Here is a 13160-nt window from a genome sequence, read left to right on the forward strand (position 1 = left end):
AATTAATGTTCATAATTATTATTGTCCATAGTAGCGAGTAAATGAACATGGCAAAAACTAACAAACCCCGGAGAACATATTATCTTGAAATAAACATTAACTACATTGATTACCGTGTGACTTTGACATATATTTCCAAATTAATACCATTTTAGGAACTGTTTCAAAGGGTTATCCAATGAATATCGCATTTCATTTTTTTTCATACCTTTGTGATAAACAAAATTTATGAAAGTATTATACAAGTATGTGAAGATGAGCTATTAGGCCCCTACAAATTAATGATTAGCTGCCACTCTTTAAGAGTCTTAATACAAGATGATGGACTTTGAAGTTGAAAACCATCAGTTTTCACCTGTCAATGATAATAACACAATACCAACTGTTTAATAATCCAGCTGATGGACTTGCACTCACCATTCAGGTTAATTGCAATATGCAATGGATTCAATTCCATTTTCGAAATCAGCATTCGGCTTATTATTACTTAAAATCAAGAATAGACAGAAACTTCAAGATGAGATACTAAGAATACAACTTATGCCCCATTCAATAGGTCAGTCCTAGTACAACATAAAACAAATACTATCATATCATCTAAACTTCCAAACGCAAAAAAAAAAAAAAAAAAAAAAAAAAAAAAACAAAACAAAAAAAAAAAGAAAAACAAAAGCTACCAAAGTACAAAAACATTTGTACCACTATTAATTTTTTTAAAAAAATTGCTTGCATAATTGGAGCCATATTAAGGGCATAAAAATGTCATAAATGACAGGTTGTACAACTTATTGCTAACTGCTCCTCCAATATTGTGATGAGCTAAGTCCTCAATAAGCCTGCAATGTAAAAGTATAATAAAACACATTTTAGAATTCTCTCCCAGTCAAATTTATTTAGTATTCTTCACTGAATGATACTACTAAAATATACTGCTGGAATTTCTATTTCAGAAAGTGTAGAACCATATAAGGGGCAAAAGGAGGAATGAAGATGCCCAAAGCTTGACGAAATATTAATAATCAAAACTGCAATGAGTAGGACTATTGCTTAGGTTACCTTAAATATCAAGTCTTACAAAAGCTCTACAACAAGAGCAGATGCACCACCTCCACCATTACAAACACCAGCAACACCATATTTCCCACTTTTCTGTCGTAATACCTGTAAAAGCAATGCAATCACATTCAGGAAAGAGGCAATAACAACCCCGTCAAAAGATACAGCCAACCAAAAAAGTGTTGCATTCAGATACTTTTGATAACTTGTTTTAACCTAATATACCCACTATTGTATGAGGATGATAAAATTGTTACGGTGTCAAATGCGCCAAACTATACATACACCATAAAAGAGCAAATAGAGCCATACCCCCAAAAGTGTAACGATGATTCGTGCTCCACTGCACCCAAGAGGGTGTCCCAAGGACACAGCTCCACCGTGCACATTTACTTTATCCTGCAGAATTGAAGGTAGATGTAAACAAACACTATCGAGTCGAAAGGCTCAAAACCTTGTTAGCATATGAAGAAACCATAATAGTACAATGATGTGGACATGACAGCTTCATGCAAACATAATTGAGCATAAATATACTATTTTTTTCAGTGTGCAAGAAGTTTTATGTCCCAAGAGACTGACCTCGGAAAGCCCAAGCAATTTCATATTCGCAACAGAAACAACCTGCTCATGTCAGAAGAAGATTAATTAAAAAATAATGACAGATTGACAATTGCTCATAGTTTCAAGCATGACAAAGAAAAAGAGCACTTACAGCGAAAGCTTCATTTATCTCATAGTAATCAATCTGAGAAGCATTTAAGCCTGCATGAGAAATGGCCTTTGGTATTGCGAGGGCGGGAGCTGTCGTAAAATTCTCTGGAGCCTGACCATTAATTAGGATTCAATAACACAACAATACCCATGATGGCAGAATTCAAAATGCATATTAGCCATTAAAAAAACATATTACGTTATAGATGATAATAATCCTCCAAATTTTTTACATAAAACTCTAGAGTATGTTGTCTACAAGTAAAAAATCCATGCAATACCTGAGCGGCATCTCCATAACCACTAATCTTAGCAATCACCTCTAACCCAAGCTCTAGTGCCTTCTGTCCACTCACTAAAACAATTGCAGCAGCACCATCACTGTCATCAAACAATAAAATTGTTAGAAGAGTGCATGGACTGCAAGTTTGCAACATTTGACTTCCCTACATATATATCACCTAACAAGCACAATATCCACAATAAAGTATTTCCAAAAACACTATACATAAGCTTATGACAAACCTTATGCTAGAAGCATTTCCAGCGGTAACAGTACCTCCATCTGCTTTGAAACTTGGTCTAAGTTTTCTTAATTTCGCAGGGTCATACTGCAACACACAAGAGAAGAAAAAAAATGAACTCAAGTAGCCCATGATAAAGATAGCATAAACAGAAATAAAATTCTTGGCAGAATACAGATGTAAAATCATGAACAGTAGTTCAGAGAGCTTATAAGCCACTAGATAACAACTTTTTCATTCTTTTTTTTTTTTTTTTTGATAAAAGATATTGAAAATTACATAGAAGGGCTACTTCTTGGCTACACCAGGACCACGCCAATAACTCAATAGTCTCCACAAGGTCATTGCATTTTGAAAGCCATAAAAGAAAAATTGAATAGGAAAGGAAAAAGGTTTTTGGTAAAATAAATGAAAAGACACATAGCATCAAATAAAATCAATATTACAAAGAGATAAACAAACATTAACGTACACATATTAATCACTTTTTCAACATGAGATGTCATTGACAATGTTAGTTATCATTATTATACCTTAGTAGGGCCTTCATCTTTATCAACGACTGTTGTTGGTTTTCCCCTTCCACCAGAAACTTCAACCTGCACCGATACATATATATATATCAATATGAAACAATCATAGAAAAGAGAATGAATATATAACAACAAAGTTATGCCCTTACGGGAACTATCTCCCATGAAAAAGCACCGGCCTCCTGAGCAGCAACACCACGCTCAAAGCTTTGGCAAGCATAGTTATCCTGTAGCGTCATGCAAAACAAGTAATTTATTCAGTGCATGAAATAGAGAAGAAATGCAATAGCTTTTACCACATAGGTTTAATTTAAAGGTTTATTTATCAATTGTGGTGATAATATGGACTTATCTCCAACTTTAAGCATAATTGCATCAAAAAACAATTAGTTAGTGCAAGACATAGTTACCCTATATATGGACAGTACAAGCATTAAAAATGGAGTCAAGACTTTACCTGATCCTCTCTTGTTACTGCATGATGTTCCGCACATAATTCAGCACAAACTCCCATGCCACAATCATTGTAAACATCCCACAGCCCATCTTTGAGCATCCCATCAACAAGTGTGTCATGTCCAAGACGGGAACCCTTCCTGAAATGTTGGCATATAAGGTGAGATGTATATTACATGCACTAGTTTATGGGACGTGAGAAGAACAGCTCTAGACAGGTAAACATAAGACAATAATACATCATTCAGATAGTACTGTGGGATGGTCTAAAAAAGGTAAACATAAGACAACGATACAACAATGCCCTTCTATGCATTGTTTTGGTTATTTGCCTCATAAATTCACTTCCGTCGTTTATTTATTTATTATATCATTATGGGGTATATATTTATATTGATAGGAAGGGCTAAGGGCACTTTATGAAGATACTAAACCAATTAAGTAAATTGATAACAAACACTAGAATTAATAAGATTGTAGCATCAACCTGGCTTCAGCTATGTATTTAGGAGCATTTGACATGCTTTCCATGCCTCCTGCCACAACAACGTCATTGAGGCCCAATTGGATACTTTGTGCCGCAAGCATCACAGCTGTAAACAAAGAAAACAGGCAAATATGTTTTCAAAATTGTATTACATGCAAAGATTGTTTAATGGTATATGATAGTGCACACTATACCTTTCATCCCTGATGCACAAACTTTATTAACCGTGGTACATACCACTGTATTTGGTATTCCTGCCCCTAATGCTGCTTGCCTTGCAGGAGCCTGACCCAAATTTGCACTAAGAACATTTCCGAAAATCACTTCTTGTACAAGGGATGGATCGATATTTGCCCTTTTCAATGCACCTACGTTTTTTGTAAGTGAAAATCAGTCACTTTATTTATTAATTTATATGTAAAAAAGGTAAAACGCCACCAAAAGACTAGTACAATATAAGACTATCTAATAAATAGACATAATCTTACCCTCAATAGCAACAGATCCAAGCTTAGTGGCCGTCAAGGATGACAATGTACCAAGGAAACCACCCATGGGTGTACGCGCAACACCAACAATGCAGACATCTGCATAAAAAAAAACAAGACAATTGTATGGACAATATAAATCTCGAATCTCAAGAATCTATAACTCATGAAATACTAGAAGGATCTTTTGTTGCCAATATAAGCTTCAGATTTCTAAACACAACAAAAGAAACCCAATAATTTCTTCCTAAGCTTCCATTATCGACCTTTAAAAGATAACTCTCAACATTGTTTTCCTTTTAAATCATTCATTACTACATTAAATTCTATATCAAAATCAATTTCCTCAAAGATCAATAATTCCTTGGGCAAAAAAGGGGTTTAATTCCTTGCATTATTCTAAAAGCAATTATGATTATTATTCTAAAAAATAAATGGGACCTAATTATTCTAAAATCAATAATAATCAATAATTATATTAAAAACCAAAAATTCCTTACAAAAAAAAGGTCTAGTTATATATCAAAATCAATTTCCCACATTTGAAATACTAGGAATAAAATAAATAATCATATAGCACCCCTTGCATTTGCACAGGTACACTCTAGTGTCTTAAAGATTATAAGATGATCATCAAGCTTTTTCGACGTCACACCAAGCAAAATACCGCTATAAATCACTAAACCACTTCAAAAACACCTATATAAACACTTCACAAACTAAAATGTGCAAGAACAACAATCCATTTAAGACCCATAAGGCCATAATGCAAGCCAATCATAGATGTAATTAATGTAAAAGATCACTTAGGTGGCAACGTCTTAGCTAGGTTGCACGGAAACGGATATGGGTACAAAAACGGGTACGGGTACAGAAATGGGAAACGGCAAAAAAAAAAAATTCCAAAAAACGGGTATGGTAAAAAAAATTGATTTTAGAATTTTAGATTGATTTTTATTTGAGTTAAAAAATGAATTATTTGGATTTTAAATCGAATAATTATACACATTTTGGAATGAACATGACCCAAGACCTGATACCAAATCTCACATCGAAACAAGAACAAAACAATGCAAATCAATTGAATTAAAGATTTAACCTTTGGGATTGATTGACTTGGAATCTAGTGCAGGAGTCATAATTCAAGTCGACGAATAACTGTAGAAGCAAAAATCACAAATCATTAGTCATATTCCCAAATTTGACACAATTACAAGATATAAAACACTAGAAAATTCAACCATTTTTTATGAATGATCCCAAAAAACAGCAGAAAATTCTACTACAACAACAACCAAAATTCATAGAAATTCGACGATAAATAAAAAACTATAACTTCACAAATTGAGAAATGAAACATGACCCATTTAATCATCCTAACAAAAAAAGTCAATGAACAATAGTAATGACTACAGAAATCACAGTTTTTTTTTTTTTTTTTTGTTTTTTTTTTTTTTGAGAACCCAGAAATGACAGATTAAAAAGAGCGTGAAAAACAAGAAGAATTGATTGAAAATGTGTAAAACAAAAAATGGAGTTACTTACTTAGAGAAAGAGAGGAAATCAAAGTATTTGAAGAAGAGAGAGAAAGAGAGTATGGGAAGAAAGAGAGGGTGGCAAAGGCAGAGATTTATAGGACTTGAGAGTGAGGAGAGCACGAGGATCTCGCAGATTAAATCAAACAAGGCGTCCATCTCTATATTCCAATTCTTTACTACTAACTCCGTCTTTTTAATTGACACCATTGTATTATCACAATTGTTAACGCATATTTTAAATGCTTAATATATCTATTCGTCGACATTATAAAATTATTAAAAATGTATATTAATAAAATATACATTGAAACGATTCAAAGAAAATCGTACATGATTACATATTATCGTATGTATAAATTACAAAAGCAAGTAAAAGTGTAGTGCGTAACTAGTGTAAAAATCAAACGATGTCAACTACAAAAACAAAAGTTTTTTTTTTTTTTCTAGTTTTTTTTTTAAATTTATTTTTAATTATTTTAAAACTAATTTAATTAAGAATAATAAATGTGTTGTGTTTAAGTTTCTAAGTTGGAGAGCGAGAATGGTCGTAGAGTACATGTACTTTTGTAGGACGTGATAAACGATTTCAATATCAACAATTTCAATTTTCTTATTGGGTGATCTTGGTTATGTTATCTTCTTGTTATCTTGTGATTTTGTTGTCTCTGTTTTCAAATATTTGCTTAAGTTTTAAGATTTGAGATCTAATTATGTGTTCATCTTTTGTTGTTAAACTGTTTTTCTTACCGATGTATCGTGTATGATGCTCAAATTAAGGTATGTAAATAATATAGAGGTTAAAACATTGTAATTTAAAAATAAAATTAAAAATAAATTTGGAGAAATACCAATTAATACTTTTTAATTTTATGTGTAATAAAAACGCAAGGTAATAAGATCTCCAACTTCAAATACTTCGTACCTTGATAGGATTCGAACATTAGATTTCTTAAATATAAGGTAAGACTATTGCTAAGTGAGTCAAACTTTATTTGATACTTAGACAATATATCCATCAAGGATATTATACTATTAGTATAAGTAACGTATAATTGTCAAATTAGATAGATCATCAACTTTTAACCAAGGAAAATATAACATTCTCTAGTATTTAAATAAATTAAATGTTTTCCTTGTGCACGTATGTCAATGCAATACTTTGACTACTACTCCCTCCGCTCCCTTTTGTTCTTTACGTTTCCATTTTAGATATTCCTTTTTATTATTTACATTTAGCATCTTTTCTTTTTTAGACAAAATTACCCTTGCTTTATCATTTAAATACTCAAATATCCTTACTTTTCCATGTGCATTTGTACCTTTAGTACTATTTTTATGGTTTTCTAATACTCCCTCTGTGTTTTTTTAAGTGTTATACTTACCCAATCCGGCCGTGTTTTAATAAGTGTTACACTTCCTTTTTTGGCAAAAAATTACATTAAAATATTATATCTCTCTCCTCTCATATGCCCCACCCAAACCCACTACTACTTTTTATATTATATCTCTCCTCTCACATTCATTACTTTTCAATAAACTATTAATTCCACTATCTTTCTTTTACAATTTTTTAATACTCCAACTACCCCTCTTACTTCTTATTTTATTTAAGTCAATTAAATTGCCTAAAACTATGTGTTGGTCAAACTGTAACACTTAAAAAAAAAAAAACACGGAGGGAGTACTCATTATTACTTTCTCTCTCTTTTTTTTTCTTTTTTTTTTGTGGGTGAAAGAGTCATCTCAATTACTTAGGTCTTTTTTCGGGGGTTACTAAATGCCACAATAGAATTACTTAGGGTGCGGTATTAAATTACTCATTTACCCTTATAACTTACATGTTTGACATCATTCAATTTTTCTCACCAATCATACTCCTTCCACCACCATCACCCTAAACACCATCACCACCACCCTAAGCTTGTCAGAATCACCATCACGTTAAATACCATCACCACCACCACCCTAAGCTCGCCGGAATCATCCAATTTTCTCACTATCTATCACACCAAATCAACCACTTATCATACCAAATCAACCGGAAAAAGGAAGAGGCCGACGATAATGGAATCGCGGCGTGGGAATGGGGTTCATTTGCCTGGAAATGTGGGGAAAACACCGGTAAGTGTTTTTTTTCGCATAAAAACCATAGTCGCGTGCTATATGCGACTCCACCACGGCATAGTCGCATATAGCATGCGATTACACCGTGGTGGAGTCGCATATAACGTGCGACTACGCCACGATACAGTCGCATATAGCGTGCGATTCTACCACGGTGTAGTCGCATGTAACATGCGACTGTACCATGGCATAGTCGCATGCTATATGCGACTACACCGTGGTATGGTCGCATATAACATGTGACCGGGTACAACGAAAATTGAAAAAAAAGTCCGACATATACTTGACTCGACGGTAGTCGTCACCACCAAGTGCCTCCGATACACCTCAACTTTACACAGTTTCTTAATTACCGCGCATAATTCCAAATGTCAAAAATAAAGGGAACGAAGGGAGTAATACCTTTATTTATCAATAAATAAAATTATTGGATATTAACAAACTATTCATTGAAACAATTTCAACAAGTACTTACAAAACTATAAATATTTATTCTTATGTATTAATCACAAACATTAGTCAAAGTAAATAAGATGAATAATGTAAAATGTAAAAACGTTTCATTTATTTGAACACGGAGCCTCGGAGGGGATAACATATATAGTCGGTCTATAACAAGATAAAGTTTTTTTTTATTTTTTTTTATTTTTTATTTTTTTATTTTTTTACGAAGGATGACCAGGCCATATGGGCTACCTGGTTTACAAAAGTCACTAAAAACAAGTGATAAGGAGATCAATATTAAGGATGCTAATTTTCATAATCTATGAATAATTAATCTAATTGGGGTTTTAAAGAGTCAAATAATTCTGATTGGTTAATACATGTGCTAGTGGATTGTTGATATTTATGCCAAATTTCGCCTAAAGGCGACCTACGGCTAGGACGTACGACGGCTAGAGTACTAATTATGTAAATTGAATAAGGAAACGAATGAAAAGCTATTAAAGACAAGGTATTTTGGTGACGCAGAAAACCCAAATGTGGGAAAAACTGCGGGTGGGTGCAAGACCACCGATTTACTATGGAAAACTGATGATTACAATAAGTATAAGAACTTTTGATGCTAAGTTGAATGCGAGTGAGTTGTGTCTACTGAATACAATTGCTAAGTATTTATACTGAAGATAAATAATTAACTAAACCTAGCTGAGAGTCGTTGGGAGCTGCCAATCATTCTCCTAAAATCACGGAGGCAGTTGCTTGGACTTGGTCCTGAGTTTATCTTTTTGTTGAGGATAGTCTTGAACAGAATTCTGTTTAAATAGGATAAAGATATTGTTGGGCAAAGATATTTCTAAGACTTGGTCAATCCTTATCTTTCGGTAAATCAGTTATGTAACACCCCGTTCTTTTAGAACTAGAAGCGTTAGCGGAATTATGCCTGAACGGGAGGCTACTTAACTTCGATTAGAAAAGTCATGCTTAACCTAGGTATAAAGGTCAAATTTAACTCATTCACACATCCAAATTAAGTTGTTTAAGCTAAGCGCAAACTAAGTCAGCAAAAGAAAATAACAAACGAACTTAAACATACACCAATCAATTACATTCAAAAGCCAAGGGCAGAACAACCCTTATCGGCCAAACAAAAACAAACCAAACAAAATTCAAAGTACTTAAAGAATCAACTAACAACAAAAGGCATACAAGCTTAAAAGTTAGGTTCTAACTCTCAATCCCCAACCCATTGCACAGAGATCAAATAAACAAATGAAACCCGCAAATTATAACAACGTTCCACATTCTATCAGTGGGGGAGCAACTAGCAGTTTTCCCTCACATCAGAAATAGAAGATTTTAGACTTAAATTAACAAAAAGAAACCACAACCACAAATAACTTGAAAACTCAAATGAAATCACTTAAAACCATCAAACCATAAAAACAAAAAATTATTTCAAATAAACTTAAAACAGGAATATCGACATTAAATCACTCAATTTCAACATAATATATAAACTTCAAATAAGTAATAATTTAATAGTATAAATATTTCAAACTCAAAACCTTCAAAACAGTAGAACTGGCATGGAGGGAACGCTAGTGGCCTCGCAATCCACTTCCTAAGGTTTTTCAGGACGAACCCCCGGTCATCTCGCGGAGACCGTGTCTAAGATTGGCCAACTCCCGGTTATGGGTAGATGCCTATAAGGTCTTACACACCCCCGGACGACAACAATTAACCCAGGTTGAGCTACCTAAGACTTGCAATCCAGGTAGTTAGCATGTTCATTAACCATCGGGAAGCAACTCGGCCTCACACCCGACTATGGCCCCACACACAATTCAAAAATCACTTAAAATACTTAATATAATATACTCCCTCTGTCCCAGTTTACTTGCAACATTTTCACTGGACACGCTTGTCGATGCACATGTTTGACCGTTAATATCTTTTATTATATATTTATATGAGTTATAAAAAGTTTATATTAAGAAACTATACATTAAAATAGACCCAACAATATCTCACATGATTACATTGACTTTCATATAATAGTTAAAAAAAGATGGTCAAAGGGAGATGTGTGAATAGTGAAAAAAGTCAAACCGTTGCGAGTAATTTGGAACGGAGGGAATATTTCACTCAGAAATCTGCAGAGAAGCCAAACATGGTCTTACACTCAATTCAAACAGCATAAGAAAATCATATTTCTTAAATTCAATTGAAACTTCAATTCAAAACACACTTCAACATAATAAATCACAAAAGGTATCGTCTGAGTTTGGGAATATAATTAATTATCGAAATTCAACAATTAAGTGCATTCAAAACTCTTGGAGAAGTGATGCTAAAGACAGTATTATCCTTCTCTAAAGCATTACGACGTCGACAATACAATTACAACCCCCACATATACAAACACGTATCGAAATAGTTCACTTTAGGGGTTTATAATACCCAAAAATTCACTCATCACCTATTTAAAATATAATTTCAAATAAATATATAATTCTTACAATAAAAATTACATAAAATCATTTAATTAAACCAAAAATCCAAACTATCATTTCATAAAACAACCATAACAGGACATCAACATACAAGTTCAATAATCATCATAAAAAACCCAACCAAACATGCTTCAAATACGAAATAAAAATTAGGGCATATACATACACTCATTAGGCATCATATAACACAATTTTGGACTAAAAATTCAAGAGAGAACATGCCAAAATAAAATCATATTTACGGCAGCCGCTACATTAATATACAGCAGTACCAATCATACCAAATCACCTAAAAACCCACCTTAAACATGAATCTATGCTTAGCCCATTTTAGTACACACTCTAAAAACACAATAGGTCATGTTAATCATGCATTTAGGCTTAGAAATTTGGCAAAGAATATCTTGAAAACTCTCTAATCACACTCCTTTCACAGTAGATCGCAGCAGGTCCTGTACTTTGTTATACGCCATTAAAACAAATCACTCTTTCTTAAAATCATGCCAAATTAATTGGGGAATATCCTAACATGATAATAAATTAAATTAGGCAAGAAAAACCAATCAAGATAATTAATATAAGGCTTAAGGACACAAGATACACAAGCTTCCATGTCAGATTAATGAATCAAAACACATGCTCGTATAAAAGGTAGAATTGCCTAAAAACATGGAATTTCACTAAGGTATAAACTTATAATAATCCTAACATGATAATCTAGAAGATATATATTCAATTAACCTCAATAACAAGAGTTTATCATGCCCTAAAATACTGCTACTCACACGTCCAAAAAAGCACTGGCAGCACTACATTGGCTCACAATTTCAGTTTAAACACCTCCGAATTTTACCCATAATATATCAAATCGATCGTAAAACAATCCTATACAATACTATGAAATAAAATCATTGAATTCATGGCTCATTTATGATTAATAACCACCACAGAACCTGCAGACTTATACGCACATAATCAGATTACATAATCAGTTTTAAGTGCCCCAAAAATCATCACAAAACATAATATAATCATAACAAAATATCATACACCTATTAAGGATTGATTGTAAGATAATTCAAGCATGAAAATATGATTCAAACACCCAAAATCTCCTTAATTGTACATGAAATTCTGACATACATATCAAGAACGAAAATCAACAAATCAATCTAACCCTAACATGATTTCTACCTATCAATTCAACCCTAAAACCTAGCATTTCTAATCTAAGGGAAGAAAGGCTAGTTACCTTGATGTATAAGCCACCAAAACAAGAAGAAAAAGAAAGCACTACCAAACACAAACAACAGCAACAACACGCACAAACACGCACTCAAGCAGCCCTCAAAGTTCTTCGGTTTTGACACTTTGAAAGAGGAGGAAATTTGGCCACGAATTGGAGTTTGATTAAGCAAAAAATTAGGCTTAGATTTCCCCCTTGATTTGCCTTTGAACCTCACGAAAAAGATGAAGAGAGAGGAGAGTATATGAAGCGTTTTTTTGGTGAAGAAAAACTAATGAAGCTAGCATATAATGTACACGTAAAAAAGGAAGGAGAAGTGGAGAAGTTGGGCAGCCATAATTAGGTGTTATTACCATTGATTATAGGAGGTTACTAAGGGTAAAATGATCAGCCACTAATCTCTCAAAGCTGCTGTGTAAATCAGCCTATAATGGGTTCAAATGAAGCTCACAAACAAGCCTCATAATACTTCGGTTCAAGGCTCTTCTTTTGGGCTTGATTGAGTGATTACTTTAGGCTTAAGAATGGGTTTAAGAAAGATAATAAACAAGCCTATCTTAATCTACTTAGTCACGAAAGTGTTAAGGCGAAACCCGACTAATAAACAAAGTCTAGTTGGCCCGAACTAGACTAGGAAAGGGATGTAACAAGAGGCGATTTTGAAAGTATGTTTTATAAAAACAATAATATAGATTATATTATTGATACCTCAAAAATAATACAAATAGTAATTACAATAATAATAATGAAAACAATAATTTAAATCACAAAACAAAAATATATATAAAGTTCATATTTTACTGAAAAACAATATAAAGAGGCGATATGCGAAACCAATAATATTATTCATTTATAATGACCTAATTAATAAAATGACATTATAATGAGTTTTATAAATATAAATTAAAGAATAGTTTGTAAACAATATCAATTCGATAATCAAGTTGACGGAATCACCCAATACCAATTTATACATCGATATTGATACTATTGAACGTAAAACGTCTTTAAATTCATAGAATCATTTTATACCTATC

General features: G+C 32.9%; 1 protein-coding gene across 1 annotated transcript; it reads right to left on the minus strand.

Moving 5' to 3' along the window:
* Nucleotides 1-500: 500 nt before the first annotated feature.
* On the minus strand, nucleotides 501-5938 carry LOC145558317 (acetyl-CoA acetyltransferase 2-like). Its single transcript, XM_081619524.1, has 15 exons — nucleotides 5804-5938; nucleotides 5358-5416; nucleotides 4259-4357; nucleotides 3965-4138; nucleotides 3771-3876; nucleotides 3285-3423; nucleotides 2977-3054; nucleotides 2828-2893; nucleotides 2296-2381; nucleotides 2052-2151; nucleotides 1772-1882; nucleotides 1639-1680; nucleotides 1369-1455; nucleotides 1057-1161; nucleotides 501-836 (listed from the first exon to the last, which is right to left on the minus strand). The coding sequence occupies exons 2-14, from the start codon at nucleotides 5395-5397 to the stop codon at nucleotides 1072-1074; spliced, it is 1218 nt and encodes a 405-aa protein (XP_081475650.1). The 5' UTR covers nucleotides 5398-5416; nucleotides 5804-5938; the 3' UTR covers nucleotides 501-836; nucleotides 1057-1071.
* Nucleotides 5939-13160: the final 7222 nt, after the last annotated feature.

The sequence above is a fragment of the Chenopodium album genome, chromosome 9 (genome assembly GCF_948465745.1).
Source record: "Chenopodium album chromosome 9, dcCheAlbu1.1, whole genome shotgun sequence".
In the NCBI taxonomy this organism is placed as follows: Eukaryota; Viridiplantae; Streptophyta; class Magnoliopsida; order Caryophyllales; family Amaranthaceae; genus Chenopodium; species Chenopodium album.

Bases quoted from the DNA above. Each gene is read 5' to 3' on its own strand.
- LOC145558317 (XM_081619524.1), bottom strand. From the start codon at position 5,397: ATGACTCCTGCACTAGATTCCAAGTCAATCAATCCCAAAG. The intron at 2,382-2,827 runs GTATAATAATGA...TGTGTGTTGCAG, and splicing joins AAGATGAAGGCCCTACTAAG to TATGACCCTGCGAAATTAAG. The intron at 1,681-1,771 runs GTAAGTGCTCTT...TGACATGAGCAG, and splicing joins AGATAAATGAAGCTTTCGCT to GTTGTTTCTGTTGCGAATAT.